General features: G+C 41.6%; 5 protein-coding genes across 5 annotated transcripts; 3 read left to right on the top strand and 2 right to left on the bottom strand.

Annotated features, from left to right (window-relative positions):
• The first annotated feature begins 1,420 nt into the window (after positions 1–1,420).
• Positions 1,421–7,010, top strand: slc25a35 (solute carrier family 25 member 35). Its single transcript, XM_079171199.1, has 5 exons — positions 1,421–1,860; positions 2,016–2,081; positions 2,161–2,313; positions 3,354–3,488; positions 4,428–7,010. Exons 1-5 carry the CDS (start codon positions 1,489–1,491, stop codon positions 4,596–4,598), a joined length of 897 nt encoding a protein of 298 aa, XP_079027325.1. The 5' UTR covers positions 1,421–1,488; the 3' UTR covers positions 4,599–7,010.
• A 2,328-nt stretch (positions 7,011–9,338) lies between these two features.
• LOC306704632 (mannose-P-dolichol utilization defect 1 protein-like) lies at positions 9,339–12,906 on the bottom strand (the record flags this gene model as incomplete). Its single annotated transcript, XM_079171061.1, has 7 exons — positions 9,339–9,461; positions 9,576–9,686; positions 9,827–9,942; positions 10,518–10,603; positions 10,962–11,094; positions 12,456–12,521; positions 12,816–12,906. 7 exons carry the CDS (start codon positions 12,904–12,906, stop codon positions 9,339–9,341), a joined length of 726 nt encoding a protein of 241 aa, XP_079027187.1.
• A 1,163-nt stretch (positions 12,907–14,069) lies between these two features.
• On the top strand, positions 14,070–15,958 carry LOC306704743 (transmembrane 4 L6 family member 4-like; the record flags this gene model as incomplete). Its single annotated transcript, XM_079171249.1, has 5 exons — positions 14,070–14,246; positions 14,664–14,726; positions 15,140–15,273; positions 15,355–15,538; positions 15,660–15,958. The coding sequence occupies 5 exons, from the start codon at positions 14,070–14,072 to the stop codon at positions 15,666–15,668; spliced, it is 567 nt and encodes a 188-aa protein (XP_079027375.1). The 3' UTR covers positions 15,669–15,958.
• Positions 15,959–17,282: 1,324 nt separating this feature from the next.
• tm4sf21a (transmembrane 4 L six family member 21a) lies at positions 17,283–19,726 on the top strand. The gene is made up of 5 exons (XM_079170982.1): positions 17,283–17,618; positions 17,926–17,991; positions 18,960–19,093; positions 19,174–19,360; positions 19,472–19,726. The coding sequence occupies exons 1-5, from the start codon at positions 17,442–17,444 to the stop codon at positions 19,478–19,480; spliced, it is 573 nt and encodes a 190-aa protein (XP_079027108.1). The 5' UTR covers positions 17,283–17,441; the 3' UTR covers positions 19,481–19,726.
• A 147-nt stretch (positions 19,727–19,873) lies between these two features.
• Positions 19,874–25,673, bottom strand: slc25a15b (solute carrier family 25 member 15b). The gene is made up of 7 exons (XM_079172206.1): positions 25,231–25,673; positions 24,300–24,390; positions 23,610–23,868; positions 23,367–23,504; positions 22,491–22,666; positions 21,288–21,446; positions 19,874–21,193 (listed from the first exon to the last, which is right to left on the bottom strand). Exons 2-7 carry the CDS (start codon positions 24,352–24,354, stop codon positions 21,072–21,074), a joined length of 909 nt encoding a protein of 302 aa, XP_079028332.1. The 5' UTR covers positions 24,355–24,390; positions 25,231–25,673; the 3' UTR covers positions 19,874–21,071.
• Positions 25,674–26,329: the final 656 nt, after the last annotated feature.

The raw sequence follows: 26,329 nt of genomic DNA, 5'->3' as shown, positions 1-26,329 counted from the left end.
AACACCTTATTGTAATATAAAATTACACAATAATACATGAGTGAGTGGATAAGGAGCCATTGGTCTTTTTGACCACAAAAAAACAGACACAAAGGTCTGATCAATGAGTATCCAGCTCAGTGAGACACATAAATGGTGTTGTGACTTTTGGACATTCTCAGCAGGAATGTGGCCTCATCGGTTATTCTCCTGTGTCTGCATTTTTACGGCCTAGTTTAGGGACCATTTGTTGATCTCAAACTATTTTAGATTCTAATTGGCTTACATGATATAGTTGGGAAATGGAGAAAGACAATTTATGTTTTGTTTGTAGTATTGTGTGTATACATGTAGCTGCCTTTCAATTCATGATTAAGACGCCAAATCGTTTTTGAGTGATTCATTAACATTTAAATAAGTGAGTCAATCAAGGGCAATTATGTCACAGTCATTTGGATATGAGACATTTTGACCTGTGAAACACAACAACCTATCACATTAATTGCTGGAATGGGGCCATAATTAGTCATTCCAACTTGTGCTTTTCTGCTGTAAGTGTCTGCTGAGAAAAAGTTTGGGAAACTCAGCTGAGGAAGAATCTATGCTGCTTATTTTAAGTACAGTAAAAGGTGAGCGCTTTTTCATTAGGTGTGGAAGGTTTTCGCACAATTAAGAACCAGTTTGGTAACAATTTCTATGACGACCTTGTATGCATTATAAACATATTTGAATGTGTTATAATCTGCTAATAGAACTACATATGTATTTATTTGAATATGTACCATGACAGTTTTGTGTGTACATAATATTTCTGTATCTATGTTTTCTTAAATAAAGAAATGGAAAGAGTTCTGATAATTTGACCGCCCATTATTTGTAGCATACCTAACATGCTTATCCAGTCAGTCGTCCAGCGGGTGGGGCTGTGGGGCTTGTCATTGGCTGAGAAGACGAGCGTCATACCTACGTACACACGCTGGGGTACCAGTCTCTAAGATGAGACGTTTAGGGAACGGCTCGAGTGTACATCCAAAACTAATATCTCTGTTATTCTTACAGTACACCGTGTACATGATTGTAACTATATACTTTAAGTAACTTTTTTCTGACATGCATTATATATGGTGACGTATTTTTTGTAAAAAAAAACATTTTATCCAAATTCACTTAGCATATCACACTTTAGGAACTTGCAGTTGATGTTTCTGTATAGTGTTATTTCAGCATGCCCATTAAAATACGATGATCTGAATTAGATTAGTTTTTTTTTCAAAATAAATACACATGAAAAGAAATTGACTGACTCTTAAGTCTGTAGTAATAAATATTTCTGCCAACTTATTTCGGAATTACGAGTTTACGAGGAGCTCTTGAAGTGCTCCAATGTCTGCGCGCTGATCCATCTCACCGTGTCTCGGAATAAGTGTGTGTACATTGTGTCCAGCTCCTCTGCCACCACGGGCGGGTCGGACTCGTAGCGGGCCTCGGATCTCTGCCGGGACAGTCGCGATGGACTTCGTGCTGAGCGGAGCGGCGGCGTGCGGAGCCTGTCTGTTCACCAACCCGCTGGAGGTCGTCAAAACGCGCATGCAGCTCCAGGGAGAGCTCAAGAGCCGCGGCTCGTACCAAGTTTACTACCGCAACGTCTTCCACGCGTTTTACACGATCGGCAAAGTGGACGGACTGGCCGGCTTGCAGAAAGGACTGATGCCCGGGCTCGTTTATCAGTTTTGTATGAATGGAATCAGGCTCGGCTCGTACGCCGTCATCGAGTCCTCCGGATACATCCACACTAACGGGAGGGTCAGCGCGGCCAAAACCACGGTAGCGGGGGCTGTGGCCGGGGTGGTGGGAGCCGTGATTGGAAGCCCCGTATACTTGGTCAGTAGCTGGGTTCACTGTAGCCCGAGGAGGCTTGACTTTCTTTGTACTGTTCCTTTAATTAAAGGTTTATCGGCCGTGACATTTCAAGGTTGAGCTGTCACTTGTAACTTTTGGAGGAAAAGTAAACACAAATCGTCTCCATTGATTGACAGGTTAAGACTCATCTGCAGAGTCAGGCTGCCTCCTCTATTGCAGTTGGACATCAGCACAAGCACCAGGTAACAGCATAACCCCTGAGATGGTAATAAACATGAGTGGCAGGCATAAACAGTTCTGTGTTTTCCTCCTCCTTGCCAGGGGATGATCCTCGCTCTGTCAGCCATCTACAAGCAGCACGGCATTCTGGGACTGTGGAGGGGCTCTAGTGCTGCTGTACCAAGGGTCAGCGTGGGGTCCGCTGCACAACTCTCCACCTTCTCCTCCTCCAAGGAGCTGGTGGTTGACCTGCAGGTCAGAATGTTTCACTGCTCCCTAGGAGGGCTCGCTGAGGTTTAATGAAAGGCATCTAAATTCAGTGGTGATGAGTGGAAACGGGCCGACTGGAGGAATGCCGTCTCCCCAGTCTTCCACCGCATGTGCACGTCTTTCTTATGACCACACTGTTCAATAATAAACATGTCTGTTTTGGAGGGGTCTTGCATAACTCGCAGAGAGCTGCTGTGATTAGCCGAGGGGCCGAAACTTAACACAGTAAGAACATGTTGCAGGCTTGGGAACAGGTCATTTGTAGTCAGTTGCTGCGTACAGATTATAAAACCAGTCAGTGTGGCGCTGACAAAGCGTTGCACTCTTCTGGAATAGAAATTCGACACCTTTCATTGGGCCCCCTATCTGAAAACGAAAGTGGAACTTACACAACTAGTGCATCGGTTTAACGGTTGCAAATTGAAAAAAAGATCTTTTATACTTAAAGCCAGAACTATAAACACATATCAGTGAACTGCATTCAATTGACAGGTCTGGAAAAAAGTTCAGAAAAGAATCCTGACATTCTGGTTCAAAGTTGTCATGTTCTACTTTAGCTGTTTTAATTGGCTGGTGGGTGAGTGACTGTGCCAGTAAAAGGCCTCCAAAGAGCGAAAGATTGTTATGTGCTGCTTTTTTGTATGTTTATTGTCATTAATTGATATATTACCATCTTTATAAAAGCGTCGCACAAATTTCCTCTTCTCTGCGTAATAAAGTATTTTTTGTATACTTTTGTGTACATCAGGTTCTCACAATAAACAGCTTTGACTGGAACTACTTAGGAGTGTGTGTGTGTGTGTAACATAGTCACGCATAATAATCATCCTTCTGTTTTATTGCATATAAGAGATCATGACCAGTTAAAATCAGATCTTGATGATGATACAGGTCTAGAATCACTGCACTGGTGCGCAGAGTGTGCTACATCCTGTCTAGTCTCACTACTAGCATACTGCGAATAGAGCCTCTCATATCCTTATGTTCTTCTTTCCTTATCCTTATGTTATTTTCTTCTTCCCAAGGTGTTCCCAAAGGGCAGCTGGTTGGTGCCCCTAACTGCCGGCATGATCAGCAGCGTGGTGGTGGTGATGGCCATGACACCTTTTGATGTAGTGAGCACACGGCTCTACAACCAGCCCGTGGATCACTTGGGCAAGGTGAGGAGAGAGACTGATGTATTAAAAGTGACACTTCTTTAGGTTTTGGTCATCAATTTAACACTACGTATGTAATTGCAATAGCAATTCAGCGTTTACCTTGCATGGCAGCTCCATTCTGGCAATGTCTCTTATCACACAAAAATCCCATCTAGTCAGGCTTCGCGTGTGTCCGGTAAGCCAGAGCACGGACCAATCAGCGTCCTGTGAGGAGCAACGGGCGAGGCTTAGGCGTGTGCGAGGCGTGTTCCCTGAGGGCTTAATGTGGATGCAGCAGTAGAATCAGTTATATCAGAACTGGAGAGTATTTCTTCTTTGAAAGAAGAGCCAAAAACCAGCACTGAAGGCTTTTCTCCATGGAGAAGATGTTTTCCCTCTTCTCCCGACCGGCTTCGGTAGGAGTTTGATTGACAGATGGTTTCATCCAATCACCTGTCAAGTGTCTTTTTAAAGCGCACGCTCTTCTTTTCCAAAACCGTTTCCAATGACGGCTCCTCAGATGGTTCAATGTAACGTAGAGAGATCTGATCCCAATAAAAATAGCCCCCTAAGTAACTTATTGGACTGTAACACATTGCTGGTAACATACAGATACACCTAATGGTGTGTGTGTGTGTGTGTGTGTGTGTGTGAGTGTGTGTTTCTCAAAACATCTGAACCACTTAACAGCACAGCCTGAAACTCTGATTAAATTATTGTTATCTGTCAAATTGCATTGTGGGTAATGTGAAGGAAGAATTAAAATAGAAAGATTTTTTTTAATTTCTTTTTTTAAATGGCCTATCATGAGTCTGACACTGTTAAACCAGTGGGTTACCCTTAAGGATTATAACTCGTTAGAAGTGACTGATAACAAAGGAGAGCTCAAACACTCATCACATCCGGCTTTAAAATTCAGCGGATGAAATCCAGACTGACTTTCATTTCCTCATCTTTTAGGGGCAGCTTTATGAAGGATTCGCTGACTGCTTCTCTAAGACGCTGAGGAAGGAAGGCTTGATGGGACTCTACAAAGGCTTGGGAGCCTCTTATTTCCGGCTCGGCCCACACACCATTCTGTCTTTGTTCTTCTGGGATGAACTGCGCAAACTGTACCAGCAGTTCAGATAACACCCGGAAAAAATGGGTAACTCATTAAGGCTCTCGAGCGCGTATAGGCTAAATGAGTCCTCATTTAATGAGGATACCATTGTGAGGTTAAAGGAAAACCAGGAGATGGCCGTCTTTCTTGACGGGAAAGAGAAAAGGTCACATTTAACACTCCAAAAAGAAAAACACAAGTACATTCAAAAGTGTCAGGAAGAAGGTGAAAATATCAAAGCCTCATATGTGCACAGATATGATGATAACCTGCATAGGAACGTAAAGGAAACCGCAATACTGTTACACCATGGCTCTTTTATAACTACTTTCCAAAATATATAAATAGTCTGTACCCTCTGGAGAAAGCATCAAATGTGTCCCAGAAGTTTGGGAAAATGTATGGATTGTGGCAACAACCACCACAGTGGCACAACAGCTGTAATATAAAATGCTTGGTGCAAATTGACCGGGTGGCAAGCTGCTCCATGCTTCATTTTGAACACACCACGCTGGCAGTGAAATGTATCTCTGACTACCTCCATGTTCTTTATGATTTTAGTTTAACCAGAGACCAGCGTACCTGCACGTACAAACAGAGTGCAGCGCGTCTTAACCGTCGGCATTGCTTAATGCTTAATGCACGCTTATATTTAGATGCACCAGTTGCGCCATTGTTACTGAAAAGATTAATGTCATTTAGCATTTGCCTATAGGCTGAGCTAATTTGCATCGCTTATGTTTTTCTAAATGAATAATTAGACGAGTGCAATAGAAAAAAACAACCCAAACAATGAATAGATTACGCTAACTGACAGAGCGAGGTTTCACCGCGTCATTGAGCCCCTTTAGGAGATTAGTTACATATTGACATAACACAGATGTTGAAAATTGTCAAATATATTAAGATTTTATCAACAATACATTTATTTTATGTTGCTGGAGGTTAGCTTACCTGTTATCTGCACAAGCGTCTGTTTCTGTTTATATTTACACGTCACAATCGATATTAAAAGTATTTAAACTAAAAAACTAAATTAGTTGCGTCATTGTCTGCATGCTACATACATTATTTAAGTATGCGTTTACTGTCACATTAGTATTTACTTTCTAACAATTACTTTATTTATTAGAATTGACACCAACCTAATTATTTATTAACATCATTGATCATTTTTCAGAGCTTCAAAATGGCCTTTACGTCAAATACTTGAATAAATCATCATTGAGACGGAGTATTTAGGTATCGTTGTAAATCAAGCTATGATATCAACCAGATGATTGGGGTTGGGGGCAGATAAATTAGCTTTAACATCATGTACATGTCATTTTACATTCTCCAGGTCAGCATGAGCATACATCAGTGTTACTTAGCTGCTTAATATAGGCTCGTAGCCAGATCGAGGTTTTTTTTTCTCCACACGGTTTGAAAACGTCAGAGTTATTACGGCACCAGTGTGCGGTAGACATCCGGCTCTGAGGACTGTACAGTTTAGTCCAATAGTCCGATTATGAAATGGACAATTAGAACTCCAACGTTATGCTCTAAACCGCTCTCTAAGGTGAGAGCCAGATGTGGTGCTTTTTTCATAAAGTGTTTGATACTCTTCAAGTGTTAAAGTTAAAAAAAACAAACAGTGATTTCAGTAGTGACTGAACAGCTTTCGACATGTGTTTGTCATGACACGTGATGAATGTACTGAAGCTTTAAGAACACACAGTTTTCCTGTTAACGTCCATAACATAATGGTACCTGAGTCTATTTTGTATTATGAAGTTGACATTTTGCTCTCCTGATATTAATATTTTTATACTCTCCAAGCAACTTTGTTTTCTCGATGTTATGATTCATACAGTAAGCAATGTATGTGGTTGATTATGAGTAATCTAGTGAGCAAGGGAACTGTTTTTAACCGCAGTATCAGCTGCGTAATTTTTACATTGACAAAGATTATCCTAATTAAGGGGGATCAAACTGACTATGATAGTCTTCATTATAAACCAGACTGTGTGAACATTTACTGGCTAGAAGGACCCCCTCAATCAGATCTTATTTATTTAACATCAACGATTACACCCAATTCTTAACATGGATACGTAGCCATGCCATTATGATAACACCATTTATGTTTAAGTAATTAGTGTGAATGGAAGCCTGTTAAGTGATCTACAATGACTACAAATGGAATAGTTAGTGGTTAGTTTATATAAATGAATAAAGGGAAGTAAAAAGACTCAAACAAGTTGGGGAGGGACTGATGATGATGTCAAATACAAGCAAAATGCTAAATGTAGTTTTGATACTTTTGTTTGGAAATTGCTCAATTCATTTGCAGATTGCTCCAATGCAAAGTTTCTGAGGACTTGTGAATGTTACGCGCAGCAGCTCCTGAACTAACAATGAACTTCCTGTTATGGGCCATTTTCTGTGCAATAAACTTGAAGAGCAAATAAATGATTGGACTTTTTCTTGACCGACATTGTGGTGTTACCCTGTTTCATATGGACTGAACTTAATATAAGAGTAGAGGAATTCACATTTTCAAATCATATTATAACTACACACATGGTACTATTGCCTTCCACTATTTTAATGGTATTTTAGGGAAGTCATGGCTTAAAAGGTAATTTCCTGAAATGTACAAGAATTCATGTGAATCATGTCACCATTACATAATAAATTGGCCAATTGGTGAATTTCTCCACCGACTTTTTGGAGAACAGAAAGTACAGCACTCTCTGTTTTCACATTTCTGATGCATTTATCAAGGGAACACGTTTCAATTGACAGATTGTGCTCAGCATGCAGAGTGATTTGAAAGGATTCATTTGTAAACAGAGAATGTATTTGTGGTATATTTCATGCGACAGTGATGTTGAAGTGATGATCGAAGGAAGCTCCGCGGACACTGTTCTTGCTGGTAACATGAAGTTTATTACATACAAGCAACACATGTCATACAGCCGGCTAGCACGACCGGAGAGTCCTCAGTCAATTCAAAATGACTCTGCCGACTGGAGAGTCTTCGTCGTCTTAAATGCAGATGATGGTGTCCTTTCTATGACACCTAATAAACATGTCTCGGACATGGGCCCCCAACTTCTCCTCGGACTCTGGCTCCGATAATATGAAACATCTGAACATGTCATCAGGGCGCATAAATTAAGGACATGGCTCCTACACTCCCTATATCTGCTCGATGCAAAGGACAGAGTTCATGCCTTCTACACTCCATATATCTGCTCCATGTAAAGGACATGAGTTCAAACACTTATGCTGTTTAATGTGTAGGCGGAAAATACACGACATATTAAAAAAAAAACATCTGAAATATGAAGGGTAGTGAAATATTTAAACAAGACTAAGAGCCTATACAGTCACGCTAGCGGCTGTATTTGTGCATAATAGCAGAAATTATAGTTTCCAGTTATAGAGACCAGTTAGCTTTTCTGAGGATGGTCTTTGTGTTAGCTGGGCCATGATGGCAGTGCTGTGCTTTGGATATGTATCTGTGTCGTTCAGATTGTCAGCTGTGTGAAAATGCAAACATAACGACATAATAAAGTACAAGGCCGTGCTTTTTATGTACACACACATAATGTGTGACCGCGCCTAAGGCCTTCGACGGTCCTGACAAAGGTGACTAAAGGTGACGGGTCTGCTTATTCTTTCATTTTATTACTTAATGTTCAGAGACAATAATTCACAGTATCGTTAAATTGAGTTCAGTGTACAGTTCATCGGGTATGCAAGTGAGACACTCCATAAATGTGCAACAGTAAAGACGCATCAAGAAATAGTTTATTACAGCGGGTGAGACACGACACCAGTGTTTTTGTGTTGAGTTGAAAGGAAACAGGGTAACTGACAAAACAAATAAGGTTGTTACTGAGTGTTACTGAGTGTTACTGAGCAACACCGAACATTTTGTTCCCGGTGGCTGGCATTGCTAGAAGCTCAGAGGCCAGTCCAGAGGCGTTCATGAAAGGATTCTTGAATACAAAATGAGTGCTGCTTAGATATCTAAAAACATCAACAGGTTTCAGTATATTCAAAGTCCCATATGTATGTGAAACGATCGTTTTAATCGTCATCTTTCACATGATTTACCAGAGCGACCACAGCACCCTCTCATGGAGCTTTCCCCTCATTGCTCTCATTGACACTTCAAGGTTGATGTTGTTCAATCTCTCAGGTCTGAGCAGAGAAATGATTGGCAAGGGCCCGACCCCAATGTCCCTGTCCCTGAGGCCTTTAGCCCTGAACCCTCAGGGGCTTAACTGACGTTCCCCGGTAAATGCTTGAGTGCGCGAGGCTGCAAGGGAAGTCTGACACGACTTGAATGCGTCATCAGCAGGATGCACCTTCAACCACAGAGGAGTGAGTAATAGCTTGTGTCTGCTGCATGATTAAACCTCTTCCCCAGTTTAAAACCCTGTATTAAAAATGACATAAATTCTCTCTGGAATCTGTGGAAGACGTATATGGCAGCTGTCAGATAACATTGAAAGCTGTGCTCCAGCTGAGAGTGAAGTCATTCTTATTTACACCACTAGAGAAATAAAATGTGAAATGCATAGAACGATTAAATAGCATGACAACACAGGCATTTTTGTACAAAAAGACGCTGTAAACATTTTGGGATGCGTCTGCGCTGTATTTGACTCACTGATGTGCCAACATCTGGCGAAGAGTCACAAAAAAAGTTCTTGAATGACTGGCAGGATTTGCATATTATGTAAGTGATCATATGTCACCGTCCACCACCTCTACTCACTCTTCGTTTTAGTGGTGGCGGTGCTGCTCCTGTAGCAGAGGACCTGGACCAGGAGGACACAGCTGAGACCGGCTGACAGTGTCTGGGACAAAGTGGTGAACAAGCTTCCGGTCTCCTACAAGACACAGTTTGACTTAGTTAGTAAAGACAACAATGACAGATTGAAGTAGTGTAAAATGTGCGGTCGTGCAGCTTTGTTTGCGTTTGTGAGTTAATCCTGATTGCATACCTGTAGAGACACAAAGAGAACACCCAGAGATCCAGCCCACGACAGTAACACAGACAGGGTCGACAGCTGGCCCGTGTGGCCGTTACAGTGGTTGGTTCTAGCTTGGAAAACCTGGAAACAACAAATCCGGCAAATAAATTCACCCTCCTGATAGATTTGCACTGTGCACGATCACTTCACAGTTCACAGATCTTGTTGATTGTAGGACAGCTCAGAGATTGCACTGACAAGATAAGCCATTGAGTTGCTACCTTGCTTGCAATTAAAGCTGCCAAACTGGAGGCCTGCATCACCGAGACAACTGCTGCAGCCGCGTAGGAGCCCAGAAGGAACATTGCACCCCCGTAAGCCAAGAGGAACAGCATCCCTGCCAAACAAGCGCAAAACGGGTTTGAATGAGGAACTTCATGCGCAACAAAAAAAAATGCCACGCATAAGGAACACATAACGTTTTACCAAGAATGTCCACCTACGAAATCAATAGTGATCGGACAAAACTCAAAAAAGTACTTTTTAAATGATCATCTCAACCTATGCAAACGGCTCGCCATCAATGTGTTTTTACATTAAGTGTAATTGTTTTTCTACCAAAAAGTCTCTGTGAGAAATGTATGAGTGGAGAGGTAACACCACAAGGTGGCGCTCCAGTAGAACACTGACCAAGAATGAAACAAGAAGATTGTGAGTGACGAGGTTTGGCGAAAACATGGGCAACCTGAAACAATGTGGTCACTTGTAAGTGGTGCATTTTCACTGTTTTCAAGGATTTACACTGAGAGGCACAGACAGGAAGAGGGTAGAGACTTGGGTTTTGGTCTTTCCATAGGATTTGTTGACAATAAGAAAAAAAAAAGGAGTAATGCCAAGTTATCCTAAAAGTGTATACATTATTTAATATGTGAATTTGAAAAAAAATGTGCATGTGCAGGTATGTGTGCTAACCTGTGAGGGTATCACCCCGATAATACAGGATGAGGAAGACAATCGCTGCTGTCTGGGCCAAGGTGAAGAGCCTTTCAGCCCAGGCGCTGTAGAGCAGTTTATGTAAAACACATGGAAAGCACACATCTATGATAACAAGTACATGCTGCCAGACTATGTAGATTAGCCAACAGTTTTTAAATGGATGTCACCAGTGCACATTCATAAATCACGAGCAAACGCCGAAAACAACTGGTAGAATGTGGCTTTAAGCCTGAACGCGTTAACGACATTGGTTTAGTTTCCAGCATCACTCAAACAGATGAACTCCTGGGATTTGAGGACACCGGGGTGTCTGGAGTTCAGCATGGTGCAACATGATTATGAAATAAAACATGTGACTCCGATCTGCCAGTGAATTGTTGGCCACAGGCTGAGAATAATTTAATGTCCTTAAATACATACAAGAGTGGGTAGTTGTTGGCCACGGCGTACACAACAGGACACGAGGAGGCATACAGCTGCAGGAGCACGGAGGTCAGACTCAGGCCCTCTGCACTTCTTCTCCACAGTATCTTGAACAGCTGTGGTAGCTGTGCTGCAGGGAGACGGCAGACAAGGAGGAGTGAAGACAAGTAACATGTAGTTAGTAAGTGGGTTTGGTGGTTGTGTCCAGATTAGCAATCAATATGTAAACAATGAGTGCAACATTGCAATTATGGACACAAAACCTATAATTATCCAAATAAAGTAGCATTGGCTACTTCATTGTACTGTGGTGTAGTTCAGTTTCCCAGTGACGTGTGGAAACATCTGCACTTTTGCACTGATGACGTGTACAAATAATAGCAGTGTGTTTAAAAAAGTGAGTAACGCCCCAAATCCTTATAATAGCTTTTATTCCCATACACGCCAATGCATTGGGAACACTGCCCATTCTATTCCAAATCAAAACGTGAAGAAAAATGTCTCAAATTTGTTATTACTTTAAGAAAAGGGAATATTAGGCTGTTCAAAAAAATGCACTTGTCTTTACAAACTCAAACATTTACCGTATAAACTGAAAAACGCTTGAAGATTTAGCTTTCCTGTGAATCACTGGACTAATATTTAGTTGTATAACCACTGCTTCTGAGAACTGCTTCACATCTGTGTTGCATGGAGTCGACCAACTTCTGTCAACAGGAATTCCATCCAAGGACGATTGGACTACATTCCACAATTCCTCTGTATTTCTTGGTTTTGAAACAGTATTTTTCCATGATCCCTGGCATGCGATGAATAGGCCCGACACCAAAGTATAAGAAACTTCCCCATATCATGACGCGTGCGCCATCATGCTTCACTGGCTTGAATTCAGTGTTTGGGGGCCTAGGGGCCGCAGACAGGTTTGTCAGACGACCCCCAAACACTGAATTCAAGCCAGTGAAGCATGGATCAGTTTGAATACATCAAAATACTTGAAGAGGTCACGTTGCCTTATGCCGAAGAGGAAATGCTATTGAAATGGGTGTTTCAACAAGACAACAACCCCCAAACACAACAGTAAGCGAGCAGCATCTTGGTTCCAGACCAACAAGATTAACGTTATGGAGTGGCCACCCCAATCCCCAAACCGTAATCCAATACAAAACTTGTGGGGTGACATAAAGAATGCAATTATAAGGATTTTGGGCTTTACTCACTTTTTTAAACACACTGCTTTTAATTTGGACACAACTGTAGCTGCAGGGGTTTTGTGATATCATCATGTGGCATGGTTACCTACACTGGGACAGCAGTATCAGTTTACCAGAGCACTGATCATTATGATCAAACAATACACTAGTACAGAGAGCCAATCAATAATGATCAATCATTATGGGGGAGAAGAGACACCTTTGTTTTAGTCGTGTTTGTTGGTGATGGCCTGTTGCTGCTGTCACGTGATTACATCAGATTTAAGGATAGGTTTCTTACCCAGAAGAGCGTCCAGTAAGATCCAAAATCCGACGATTCTGTTCATTATGAACTTTAGGCAAGGCACTGCGACATAAAAGAAAAATATTCAAACAATCAGATATATGTTCACTGCGGGATAGGAGTGTGACTATGGCTGCAATTTGTAAAAGAGTAACGGAAATAGTAACCCAAACAAAAAGCATATCACAGTTTAAAAAAAAGTTTACAACGTTGAACAGTAACGAGAGGAGAAACATTCGTAAACACGGTCTATGGGAGACACACGCGCGCGCCCCCACGTCCCCCACATCTGGAATTCTTTTTTTCCGTTTCACGCGCCTACTTAAAGTAAATACATATCACCACGACGGGCCTCACCGTTCATGTGAAAGTTGACGAAAATCCTCTCATAGCATTTTTCTGGCATTAAATAGGTACCCAGGAAGTCTTTGACGGTTGACGTGGCCATGGTGGGTCAGCTGTAGCCCGGACTGAGCTAGCGTACTCCTCAGTAACAGGGGGAGGGGTTCAAAGGTTCCCCAATATTTACAGCGGAGGCCAAACGAGGACACAAAGCCAAGACCTCTGAGGGTCGACCCGCGATACATGTAGTCCGGAAGTCCACCTAGCCTCCTATTCTTTGTTGGAAAAATATGTTTCCCTCTCCGAAATACTACATGTTGTATAGGGAAACATGTGTTATACTTACTCAAAAGGTATAGAAACACTCTCCAGACAGGTTTTTATGAGATATGGAAATACTCTGCTTTGAATAGGCTAGTTATTTGTGTCTCTAAGGATTTTTTTTCCCCACAAGAAAGTTCAATCACCACTTTAAAAAATATTTAAATGACATCTACCTATGGATGGATTACTGAAAACGGGCACAGGCCCAGGGGTCCAAAATGTCACTCAAGGACACACATACCAACTAGGAAGAGACTCAAAATGACCGGAAAGAAACATAAAATGACTCCGAAGAGATGCAATATGAGAGATGGATAACAACTACAAAGAGACACAAAACAACAACAAAAGCACACACAGTAAAACACTTACCAGCATCACAATCCACATGCAAGCATAGAACATAGATCATACACTCATGTATAAACATGCTTAAGTTCACATGTCAAGTTACGAATAATAAAATAATGAAACCAGGTGTGAAAAAACACTGATAATAAATAAATAAATGTAAATTGAGATGTCTCTGTTAGACATCTCCAAAACAACAACAAAAAGAGGCGAAACAACTCTAAAGTCTGTGCCCAGGGGCCCATTGTCTCATAATCTGCTTAAAAATGTTTAAAAGTTATTGAAGTCCTTGATTATCTTTCAGTGTAATGCATGAATTCATAGCAGGTGTGTTAAAATATACATTTAGACAAAAGAAAAGTGAAATGAGGTGTACTTCCAGTATTGATTTTCCTCCCTATACTCAAGTTAGAGTACAAAGCTTGTTGGACTAAAATTACTCCAACAACTATAATGTACACGAAAAACAAGTCACCAAGTACACGAAACAGCAATTCATCGTCATTTGTGGGACTTCTCTTCTCTGAAAACAGGAAGGATTTGAGCAAAGACCTAATGAACAAGTAGTTGTACGGCAGTTTTCACTCTGACAACATGTGCTCAGGAGGATGTTCCCGTTGCATCGGCGTTACTCTGTACCCACTGGTGCTCATATCCATGATCTGCAACATTGTGCTGTTCTTTCCTGGCTGGGACGTCAAGTACGTCAAACATGGAGAGATTACTCAGGAGGTGCGGTACATGGGGGGACTCGTTGGAGGAGGTTTTCTGGTGAGTAGTCCGTCACTGAAAGGTGTGACTCTGGTCTAAAAGCTGCGATAAACTTGTTTCTGAAATGTGCAACTTAACTGCTTTATATATTACACATTGTTTGTTTATTGGTTTTGCAGTGGTCATCTCACCCGTTCCGTGTCCTATTTGTGTGCTTCAAGATCTGCGATTCTCTTAATCTAATAACACTTAAAATCAATTGCACTATTCATTAGTGTCACCACATATTGTATGATGCAGTCAGGAGGCACATTTCATCATGACTGAGGCAAAGTTTGGCACAGTTTGAAAAGGAATTCCTCAAAACGAGACTGACTGACGACGGTGGTTTAAGTGCTGAATTGTTTAAACAAACCTATTCGCTATTTTTACCGATGCTGCATCTAATTCCCTGTCAACTAATGTGTTCCACCACAGGTGTTGATACCAGCAATTTACCTCAACTTGACTTCACAACAAGGGAGTGGAAATCGCTGTGAGGTGAGACATTTCAAGGTCCCCGGTAAAAGACAAAAGCAAAAAGTAACACCTTGAGTTAGTGTTATTTCATCAAACTGTTGTTTCCCAGCTCAAGAAGAACTGTCACACTCAACTACTGAAGATTTAAGTGTTTGACGGAAGCCAGTCAAGCTGAGAATGGAAAAAAAAAAAAAAAAGTGCTGCATGATGCTGCATCACCGTTTCACAACATGTGTTCTCTTAAGATAGGTACCAACCACCAGAACCACAGCACAGTTTGTTTCCTTTTCTCATTTTCAGAAAGAACATTTATTTATAAGTTCAAGTTCTGCGAAAAAGTATAAGAGAAGTGTTAGTCTTTAGGCGTAGAGATACAAAACACCACCGACTTAACATTATAATTTTTGACCTTTGATGTGATTTCCCCTCTGCAGATGTTCTTGTCTATCCTATTTGCTGCAATGGGGGTGGCCGGTGGCCTGTACAGTTTCATTGTGGCAGTGCTCGGTCTGGATCATGGGCCCCTCTGCAAATATGGTGGGATTTGGACGACTCCTTTTAAGAACAGGTAACACACAGAAGTATCTTTCCGATGACATAAACACCATAGAGTTGTGGCTCTTTTAATAAGCCTCTTTCTTTTACACAGTAATTACACCTACCTGGCCGACAACAGCTGGTGGGCAGACTGCACCGAGCCCAAGAACGTGGTGCAGTTCAACATCGGATTGTTCTTTACCCTGCTGGTGACAAGCTGTCTGCAGGTGTTGCTCTGCGCCATCCAGATGATCAACGGCCTCTTTGGCTGCCTGTGTGGAGCCTGCAACAAAGCGGTACCACTTCAGCTCACCATGTTGTTGAGTTCGATATTTCTCACATTAGTTAGAACTTCAGTTCCCCTGCCTTTTTGTTTGATTTATTTATTTTAATTGTTTGTTTGTTTTTACCTCACAGGAACCATAAGCTCCAGGTCAGGATGGTGAAGACGCGGTCATATCACATCTGATGAGTCGACTGGCGCCCCCTGCTGGAATACTGGGAGCAGTGTTCCTGGCTGCATCTTGCATAAAATATTCACTTTGAAATTGTTGCTGTCTCTGGTAACGGATTCAATTAAAATGTGCATTTGATGATGCTTCGCGCTGTTGCAATGTATTAAGGTGTGTTGTGAACAGAGCACGGTATTAGGAATAATTCATACTAATTCCGTGGTCAAGTTTGAATAAATTGGCTTACAATATAAGCTGCTGATCCACCGCTACAGTTCTGTGTCATGTTTCATCATATCTGATAGTATAGCAGGAGTAAATGTAACTCAATAATGTACCAACATTTATATCAAATGTTTCAGTGTTATCCCAGATTGTTAGACGTACAAACTGGTAAGAAGGACAACGTGTTGAATGTCAGGAGATCCTATCGGCCAAGTATAAGTATAGGCCATTTACCACGATTGTGGAACTCATATCTCCAATCGTTTTACCTTTTACGGTCTTAAATCGGGGACACTTGCAGGACGCTTACTGCTACAGAACGCCCTGGCTGTGAGAAAGTGACTTTCTCTCATGATGCAGCACCGAGAGCTTTGCCAGCCTCCATTTGTTTCTGTGAAAGTAACAAAAGCGAGTGAAACAAGTGTGGTCAGATATTCATAAAATGATTAATCATTTACTATGTTCCTGCAGTGACATTTTAAGATCAAAGTGAATTATCATTTATGACTTTATGACTTGGTTTCATCCCCACACAGGTCAATGCAGGATTCACTAGCTACAGTATTTACCTTTTATATTTATCCATTTGTTTGTGAATGAAAGGAAATAGTCCTTAAGGGAATCTTTTTCACAAAATGTATTCATGCACTGCTTCTGAGTTAATATTTACACCCTTTATCACTGACGAGGATCACTGCCATGCCGAGTTGTTGCTCGGCGACAACACTGTTTGGGATGCACGGGCTCTTCTGCTCTTTTTCTGTGTCAAATTTCGCGTTTTCTGTCAATTTACTCGTGCAATGCAGACTTAACTTCAGTCAACGGCTCAGTGGAGGAATCGACACATTTCGCCTGTCCGGTTTGTGCTTAACTATCCAACAATATGGCCATTTGTCAGTGTTTTGCAGTCGACGTCAATAACACATTGTTCTTGTTCTACCAAACATGCTGCAACAAGTCTAAAGTCCAACTGTGCTGTGATCCTGGCGTCACAAAGTCAACACTGAATACCAGAATACTGTACACAATAGGCGGAGTTGAAACATGACTCACAGTAAATCTCTGCTCTCTCACAATTCCCACCAAGACACTCGAGTAGCACTGAGCATTAATAACGTATACAGCAACATACAGGAAACTGATTTTGGAGGCCTGGTGGCTAAACTAAACAGAAGTACCTAGTAGTGACTTGACCATCAGTAATTCGTGTGACTCAGATCACCTGAACGCATTACCATCTCAACAGAACAAGCATTGTCTTAAAGATACCAGGGAATGAGTCACATTCATATTCGGCGGCCTATCCCAGGCTCTGTTTGCTAACGTTATCTGCTTGTCATTACACCTCCCACACCCTCACATCACTCTCTGCATTTGGTTTCTGCTCCCAGTGCAAACACGTTGGCCTCTTTGGGTCAGTTTCAGGTGGAACTTCTCTCTGAAAACAGGAAGGATTCCAGCCTCAAAGTTACTCAACAAGTTGTTTCACAGCAGTAAGCCGGTCGGTCTTCACTCTGACAACATGTGCACTGGAAAATGCTCCAGCTGCATTGCGGTTGCTCTGTACCCATTAGCGCTCATATCCATCATCTGCAACATTGTGCTGTTCTTTCCCGGCGGGGACATCAAGTATGCCAAAGACGGACACATTACTGAGGAGGTGAAATACATGGGGGGACTCGTTGGAGGAGGTTTAATGGTGAGTTGTCTTTTTACTGAAGGGTGTGATGCTCGACAACACGCTGCTTGAGATTCCTTTTGAAAAAAGTGTGCAGCCTCAGAAAAATGTGAGGAATGTGAAGCTAAAACTAGAAAATACTGGATTTTAACTGGTTCGCATGCGGCCGTCTAATGATTTGAATGCTGTTTGAAGAGGTACACTGACTTCCTGTTTATTGAAATATTCTACAAGCTTGGAGTTATCAAGATTAAGTGAAAATGCTTAAAAGGTTTTGACTAAATGTAACTGAATATTAGCTCCTGTTCAATCATGTTTCCTGCCACAGGTGTTGCTCCCAGCCCTTTACATCCACTTGACTGGAAAACAGGGGTGCTGTGGGAACCGCTGTGGGGTGAGTCAGTGCAAACTACTCGTTAGATACTCGGTGAAAGATGAGGGCGGGCTTGAATGTAAATGATTAACAATAAAGCAACGTACTATATTATCTATATATGCAGACATACACTTCTCCAGCTGAAGAGAATTTGAACTATATAAATGGTCAGTGAAGCGTTAAAAACATAAATCAGTGGGAGTAGAAATAAATGATGGGAAACACGTGTCTCACGTGAACATGATTCCAATTAATAAACACATTAAAAAGAAGACTTCCAACATGTATTTGAGTTACATTTCAGCTAAAGTCAAGAGTTTAATGGAGGCCAGATGCAATTCAATTTAATTACTAAATAAGGAAGCTGTTGCTGGATCACTAAACCATTACACAACACCACGGTCCTCTTTAAATAGATAACTTGTCATGAATTCTGAAAGCATCAGAACAGTACATATGTTGCTTGATCCGTAAATAGTATTTTAAAGTTCAAAATGTCTGCAGAGAGATTATTGAAATGTGTTTTGAGCTCTAAATGCTACCGATACACATTACCATGACTATTTTTGAATGACATAAAGATTAGAAATGTATTCCCCGTTTGACTTGTTCTTCAGCTTGTACAAGACGTTCTGATAACATGGCACGTGTAGGTGCAGTATGACAATCGCAGTACAGTAAATAAAGTGTGACCCTGCTTAAGAAATAGGAAATGTCACTAAACCTACTGCGACCAGACTGATGAGGAACATGTTGCAGCTGGTTTGGTTTAGAATGTAGGGAAAAACCAGATGAAATCTGAGGAATGTGGGTTGAAACAAATGTTGAGCCTGTTCCTCCATAAACTAATAAACACCCACTTATCAATATTAGGACAGAAATGTGAGGGGGAGGGTGAGCACGGGGAAGAACTCAGGAGGAATGAATGATGCGTTAAACCGCAACATAAACCTTTCTGACCTTTGCTTACCATTTCACTTCTGCAGATGTTCTTATCAATTGCATTCGCTGCAGTGGGCGTGGCCGGTGCCCTGTACAGTTTCATCGTGGCAGTGCTCGGTTTGCAGAATGGGCCCCTCTGCAAAGTAGTTCTGGTTTGGCTGACACCTTTTAAAGACAGGTGACACGCTGGAGTAACTTTGCCGATGACATTTCAGTTTCTAAATACCTGATCACTCACACGCCTCCTCGTTTGCACAGTGACCCGAGTTACCTGACCGACAGCACGTGGTGGGGTTCGTGCACAGAGCCTAAGGACATTGTGCAGTTCAACATCGGACTGTTTGCTACTCTGCTGGCCACAAGCTGTCTGCAGCTGGTTTTCTGTGCCATTCAGATGATCAACGGGCTCTTTGGCTGCCTGTGTGGAACCTGCATGGACAAAGGGGTAAGAAGAGTGTTAAACAGAATAGGCAGAAGTTTCTGGTGTAAGGATATCGAAAATCAGACACGTAAGAGAATCTCTCCTCACGTTTTTTTTGGTGTGTTTTACTTCCAGCCGCTGTGAGTTCCTGACGGTTGACTGGCGCTCCCTGCTGGAAGGTTGAGAGAAGTGTTCCTGCTGCATTTGCATGAAAGATTTACTTTGTCGATTTTTATACTTTTTGTGCGCATTTCATTATGCTTAACGCTGCAACATAATAAAACGCATAGCTCTGAAGGAACGCGATGTATTAATGTTGTGAAAATAGCAGTTAGAAATAATTCATGCCAATTATATGGTTCATTTGAAATAAATTGGTTTTAAATATAAGCTGCTCATCCAATTCTGTGTTGTGTTACATTATATTTGGCGTTACATATTGATATTATGCTTTTGCTTTAATGTGCTTTTTAGTTAAAATAATTGACTCCAAGTGAAATAAAATGCAGGACAAAGTTATTCTTCAATGAAACCTTTAATGCAAGTTGTATAACCGCTATTAATACCAGGATGGATATCCATACAAACAGTTCAGTGTTGTCTCAAATTGTTAGCATTTTAAAATACCTACATTTCTCAATTAACATTTCTGAACAGCCAACCACTAAGCAGCAGAAATACCCTGCTTGAGGAATGCAGTGTGCGAATTGCACATTTGATGAGGCAGTTGATATTTTCACATTGACTTGTACAGAACAACAAAAAAGACAAACACTGGGTACCAAAAAGAGTGGATACTTCATCACAACAGAAGTGGAATATACCATGAATACAAAAACAGTCCGTTTTTGTATTCATGGCTATGCTTGTTTCTATTGAGGCTGATAAAAACCTGTAAGTCTTCAGTCAAGGCCGTTTAAAAAGTAAAGCCGCTCAATGATCCAAAACTGAGGCGCATACTTAGCCGTGAATGATTCCACAATTGCAAACACAAGTCATCACAACGCATTGTAGGCAACTTAAATTAATCAGTAAACGCCACTTCACATTTCTAAATAAAACCGTTACGCAATGATCTAAAGTAAGGATTCAAAAAGGGACAGCGTGTAGGATTTTGGGGGCATCTAGCTGTGTGTCTGCAGATTACAATACCTACACACAACGATTCCTAGTTTCAAGTGATTATACACTTGAGAGAATATGATTATGAATATTATAATCAATTTCTGCTGATAGATCCCCCTAAATGCCACACACTGGCCCTTTAAGATGCTGCACGTTAAAGACAACCTTACGGAGTGTTTTTCTTACCCGTCGACCAGCTTACAGAGAAAGTAAACGACGATTTGAAATGACTGGCATAGAGAGGTGGTTCTGTGCGGATTTGACTTTGTTGAGGTAGACATCAAATAATAACACTGGAGTGTTCACGATTCCTTCAGAAATGGCTGCTTAATACTGTGCTGCACGTATATTTCTCTCATATACGTGGTGTGTTGGCATAGCATTTTCCGGGAGTTAAACACAAACTATATCTAAATCTAAAAAATTAATTAATATAAGGATTTAAAAGATTTAAACATAGTGTAAGTTAAAAAAAAAAAATGTAGTGTGGCAGTTTTTAGTTATGTTAAACGGGAAAAAAACAGGTCCCACACACAAGCTTTTGATGAGGTTCTATGGTGACAATACTTCTCTTCCAGTTCAGTTCTCCTTCATTTGTGTCGAGCATATTTTAGCTGTCAAACTTCTTCATCATGACCTTGCGGCTGACCTCATAACCCAGGAACAGCGCTCCGTTAGCAGGGAAGGTGCGGACCATGGTGGGGGTTAGACCAGAGTAGAGTGCCCTCACGCCTAAACAAAGGAAACAGCAAAGATTACATTCCCATTGCTAACGCTAAACAGTAGACAATCAACGAAGAACTAAACATTAAACTCTTCGACCTACCTTCAGTGCGAGCAATGGTCATGAAGGTTTTTAAAAAGCCTGCCTGTTTGCCCGTCATAGACATGACCTGGATACGAGACTTGACGCAGTCAAAGGGGTAGACTACGAGCCACAGGCACGCCCCCCCGAAACCACCGCTGAACATGATCGGAGCCACACCTTCAACACAAACAGGGACACAATGATACTGTGCAGCAGATGTGTCGCAGGGGAAAGCAAACGTATGTGAATGAAGAGGACATTTTGTAATATGGGTAATAAATCATAATTGACATATTTCAAAGTTGAAGTCCAGCAACTGTAACATTAGTAACTAAATGTAGTAGAACTATATTTTAAAAGGAAAATCACACGACATTAAGTCATGAATCTGTGAGCACATTGGGCCTCATTCAGGAGTATTTGTGTCCAAATGTTCTTACTTATTATAGCTTCTTTTTCTTTATGCATATCTATTCCTTCTGTATTTATGCACAGCTGCAGATCAAGATCAGACTACACTAATATTATGAGTAGAATACCATTTGTAGAATTACATTTCAGTGGTGGCTGCGTTGTTTCCTACTTGATCCAAACATTTCCAATAAACAGAGCGTTGTAAAGTCCAAAAGTCAACATTTATTGAAAAAAAGATGTAACTGTTTGCTCTCCCGCTTGTCAACACGCTCCTGTATTAACGAGGCGGTCTAGCAGAAATCTAACAGCACCATAAAATACAGTTATACAACCACAACAACATCAAATCATATTTTTCTTTTGTGTGTGTGTGTGTGTGTGTGTGATGTCGTCATAAAATATGTTCGACATTCGAAGCTTCATTCGAAAGATGAAGATGAGCTGCATTTAGTTTGTGTTTACATTAAGACGGCCGGCCAGACTTCATCATCAAGGACGTTATCACGCACGATTTAAGCACAGATTTGTGCGTACTGATAGTTTGTGACCGAGGCCCATTGTGGTAACATTTTCGAATTTACATTTTTTTTAGCACTGCTTTTCCTCAGACAACCTCATTTAGATCTATTAGAGAGTAACTTTTCCCAGAATGCCTTTCAACAACACCCAGAGAACATGCGTCAGCTTGAACGGATTGATTTCTTCCTGCATGAATGTGGAATATTGGCGTAGCCTTTGTTTGAGTTGGGTGGGGGGGTGAAACAGTGTGTGCTTTGTGATAAACCTATCAGAACATTGTCCCAGTACCTATGTCGTCTTTTTCACATTTCATGTAGTCTGCAAAGGTGGTGCGGCAGAGCTCATAGGCACCGAAGAAGCAGAAGTAACCGGGGACCTCTCTGGCTATGGTGGTGGTCAGACCCTGGAAGAAGCCCTTTGCTCCGTCGTTCCTCATGATGGACTTCACCACCGACCACACTGTGCTTCAGACAGACAAGAGAGACGTAGTCAATGCACACACACACACACACACACACACACACACACACACACACACACACACACACACACACACACACACACACACACACTTATTGACAGATTAATATGTCAGGGGATCTTCAGGGGGAAGATAGCAGGTCAACAGTTTATGCCACATAGAACTTTGAAGATTAATTTGAGATGCAGCTCAAATCATATGAAATAAAGAAAATTGTCAAAGTGTTTAGAACATTATGATGCAAGTGTGTGACGGCCATCCCACATGCTGTATTATGTCTCATAGGTTGTTGCGGCAATTTTTGGGGTTCTTTACCGATTCTTTACCACTTGAGAATTAATAAAGCAATGAAAAAAAATACCACATTAAGACACGAAGACAATGTATGCCAGTAATGTACAGTAATGTCTGGCAGGATTGCTGCAGGTCTCAGAGGGTTAAAGGAATACATCACCCACAGAATGACCACAAAGGACACCCTGGGTGAGCAAATGATACACGAATGGTGTTTTTTTTTATCCCTCTAATGAACCAAGGCAGAAAAATCTTTCCATATAACTTCTACAAATGTACCTACTAAATAAATAGCAGGCCTTGTAAGTAAAAACTATGGTTATGCCTTAATAGCAAATAAGCAATATATACGGTAAGGGACAAAAAAATATTTTAAGAAACCCACTTACTTCTGGCTCTTAGCAATCTTGCCCGTTGCCTCCATTTCGTACATGGCTTGCAGCCGGCACTTGACGAGCTCAGTGGGACAAAGTACTAGCGAGGAGAATATGGACGCTACTGAGCCAGCACAGGCTTTCTGCACGTCACTGACACAGAGGGAAGGACAAACAGAAGACTGTTAAGAGACCTTACGTGTGTCCTCGGGGGGAACAAGAAGGACAGCCTGGTTTACTTCCCCCCCCCCCCTTTACCTCAGCACAGCCTCGTTGTGCAGTCCAGCCGTGAAGCGGATGACCTGCTGGCAGAAGCCGTAGCTCATAAAGAGCACGGAGTTCTCGGCGATGTTGGCCATCAGCGCCGGCGTGGTGCCCTGGTAGAGACCACGCAGGCCCACTTGTTTGTAGGTGGATGAGATGCAGTGGATGAAGCCCCGGTACAGATTAGGAAAGGTCTGCATCTTGACCTTTGCCGTGTCGAGAGGCTGCCCGCTAAAGACGCATGCAGCTCCCCCTTGGAGGAAAAACAGTGAGATAACAGTCAACAACAGAAGTGATCCAACAAAGGCTGTTACACAAACTACAGGAAAAATACTTTTTTTTGAAAGTGTTTTAAACTTTGAAATTGTCACACAAATGAAATTTGACCTCAGCATTTTACCCATCTTTAAGCATTTTTCATTTTCAAAAAAAAAATAAACCGGCGCACAACATAATGTGCTGTGAAGAGAGGTAAACCTCGACAGCGTGCATGCACTTAGCGGCTTAAAGAGTCAAAGGAAACACAGAGAGAGACGAGCCGGAAAAACACACGAGTCATCAAAACGTCAGACATGGCCAGTGAGGCGTTTCGGTAATGCGAATAAAAAGCAGAGAGGATCCTCTCACTGAGGGACTAAATATTGTTTGTTTGCTGATTTTGTGGAGACGAAGCCCGGTAGTTACCTATGGCTCCTGCAGACAGGTCGATGATGGCCTGGACCGCCGGGTGAGGGGCCATGGTGTCTCAGAAGAGGTTCTTCTTTCTCTCAGCTACCTGGTGAAAAATAATAAAATGAATGACACTTCACCTCCTAACTCCACTCACAACATACTGCTACATCTTACCGAGTACTTCAATGACTAGAAACACAGAACATAATCAATCACTTGTTTCTTCACACACTCCCCCTGATACAGTGAATGTGTGTGTGTGTGTGTGTGTGTGTGTGTTTCCACACAGGGATCTGAACCCACAGACAGGCAGCAGCTGGGTTTTAAAGTTCACTGCATAAAACCTGTCCTCATTCACACCAAAAGTAGTTATTTACAGTGAGTTAACAATGTGTCTGTGTATGGAAACAGAAGAATAACTCAAGTAAAATACAATGCAAGAGAAGACGTGAATTAATTACAACTGACAAGTTTGCACGAACTAGACAACTACAGTCCTCAAATGACAAAATACAATGCTCCCCTGTATAACAACTCTGAGGGCGTTTTATGTTAGCGACGTAGCTAGTTGTAACTATTTCAGTGTTTCTTCTCCAAAACAAAAATGTCAGCAGCAGCATTTCTACTTCTTTTAGGGACACAGCTGCAGAAATGCACACTGCCGAGGTCACATAATGCAGATACTCAGTGGGGTTTGTAGCACAAGGTTACCACCAGCGGGGGACAAACTGCTATTCTTTGTTCAGAAATTGAACATCTTTTAAACGCCTGTTTGGAGACAGACGTTTAGCATGTGTCGATATAATCTCCATTAACAACACGTTAAGTAAGTTAACATTGGCCGAAACTCGGGTGAAAGTCACCGTTTTCTATACGGCGAATATTAACGTTTTAAGTGCAAAAGCAAACGAGACAATGGGAGCGTTAATAATAACTAACCTACAGGAGAGCGACGCGGTCAACTTGGGGCATCAACGTGTCGCTGCTGAGGATAACGTTAGAGTCCGAACGTAACGTTAAAACACAGTAACGTTAACGTTAAGAGTCCGTACGTAACGTTAAAACACAGTAACGTTAACGTTAGAGTCCGTACGTAACGTTAAAACACAGTAACGTTAACGTTTGAGACCGAACGTAACGTTAAAACACAGGAACGTTAACGTTAGAATCCGAACGTAACGTTAAAACACAGTAACGGTAACCGACCGAGCTGCTGACCGAAGCTAACATCGTCCACGGGTGACCGCATACTAACGCACGCAACCACAATAAACCCTCCACAGCAGTTTATCTCGCTGCACCGCTGTGGTCACTCAGAGGGGACATGAGGGGATCAACCATCAGTGATCCAGGTGGTGAGGTTTCATAGCCGACATAAGGAGGTCTCACTCCGCTCAAAACTCCCCTCCACCAAAACCTCCTTCGCTCTACTCTCTAGTTACTCATTCTGTCCTCTATGTTGTGCACTAAATATCACTACTAATAATACTGAATAATCTTGAATTGAAAATATTGCGCGAAACACTACACATTTAATAACAAATGCATTTTGTTAGGAATAATTCGGAAACGGCTGCAGTTGAATTATTTCCCCCACAGCCACTGAGTGAAGCTCTCTATTCAGGATCTATGACATGAACGTTAAAGCTTCCGGTTCACATTCACTTCTGTAAACTTCTGATACACCACCCCCTGCTGGTTGTTTTTATGTTTTTATTGATAAAATCCCTTCATTCCAGAGACTTTTTTTTAACCTCCAACCAAGGACATTGTGTCGTATGTCATGTGTGTTGGTTAGTTGCTTTTGAAATGAAGCAGGCATGCTGGTAGCAGGCATGTTGAAACGTGTTTCAACATGCCTGCTACAACATTCCAATCTTTGCTTTGTGAAGTATTTGGTTGAGCCTATATAGTCAGCATGATTGTCTACCATGAGTGTGCTGCAGGTTCACATGGAGGTTAAAAAGTTTAAAATTCTTTCTCTCATTAAGTAACACAGCTAGAGCATTGTGCGTTTCTGTTTTCTTTGTTCTGTGATAGTC

Source organism: Pholis gunnellus (genome assembly GCF_910591455.1).
Source record: "Pholis gunnellus genome assembly, chromosome: 13".
Taxonomy (NCBI): Eukaryota; Metazoa; Chordata; class Actinopteri; order Perciformes; family Pholidae; genus Pholis; species Pholis gunnellus.
The sequence above is the reverse complement of the archived record's forward strand: the minus strand, read 5'-3'. Positions and strand labels throughout refer to the sequence as shown.

Excerpts from the sequence above, each read along its gene's own strand:
- slc25a35 (XM_079171199.1), top strand. The coding sequence starts at position 1,489 with ATGGACTTCGTGCTGAGCGGAGCGGCGGCGTGCGGAGCCTGTCTGTTC. Across the intron at positions 1,861-2,015 it reads TTGGAAGCCCCGTATACTTG|GTTAAGACTCATCTGCAGAG; the intron begins GTCAGTAGCTGG and ends ATTGATTGACAG. Across the intron at positions 3,489-4,427 it reads CCGTGGATCACTTGGGCAAG|GGGCAGCTTTATGAAGGATT; the intron begins GTGAGGAGAGAG and ends CTCATCTTTTAG.
- tm4sf21a (XM_079170982.1), top strand. The coding sequence starts at position 17,442 with ATGTGCACTGGAAAATGCTCCAGCTGCATTGCGGTTGCTCTGTACCCA. Across the intron at positions 17,992-18,959 it reads GCTGTGGGAACCGCTGTGGG|ATGTTCTTATCAATTGCATT; the intron begins GTGAGTCAGTGC and ends TCACTTCTGCAG. Across the intron at positions 19,094-19,173 it reads CTGACACCTTTTAAAGACAG|TGACCCGAGTTACCTGACCG; the intron begins GTGACACGCTGG and ends TCGTTTGCACAG.
- slc25a15b (XM_079172206.1), bottom strand. The coding sequence starts at position 24,354 with ATGGCCCCTCACCCGGCGGTCCAGGCCATCATCGACCTGTCTGCAGGA. Across the intron at positions 23,869-24,299 it reads CCTGTCTGCAGGAGCCATAG|GGGGAGCTGCATGCGTCTTT; the intron begins GTAACTACCGGG and ends TTTTCCTCCAAG. Across the intron at positions 21,447-22,490 it reads ATGTGAAAAAGACGACATAG|GTGTGGCTCCGATCATGTTC; the intron begins GTACTGGGACAA and ends TTTGTGTTGAAG.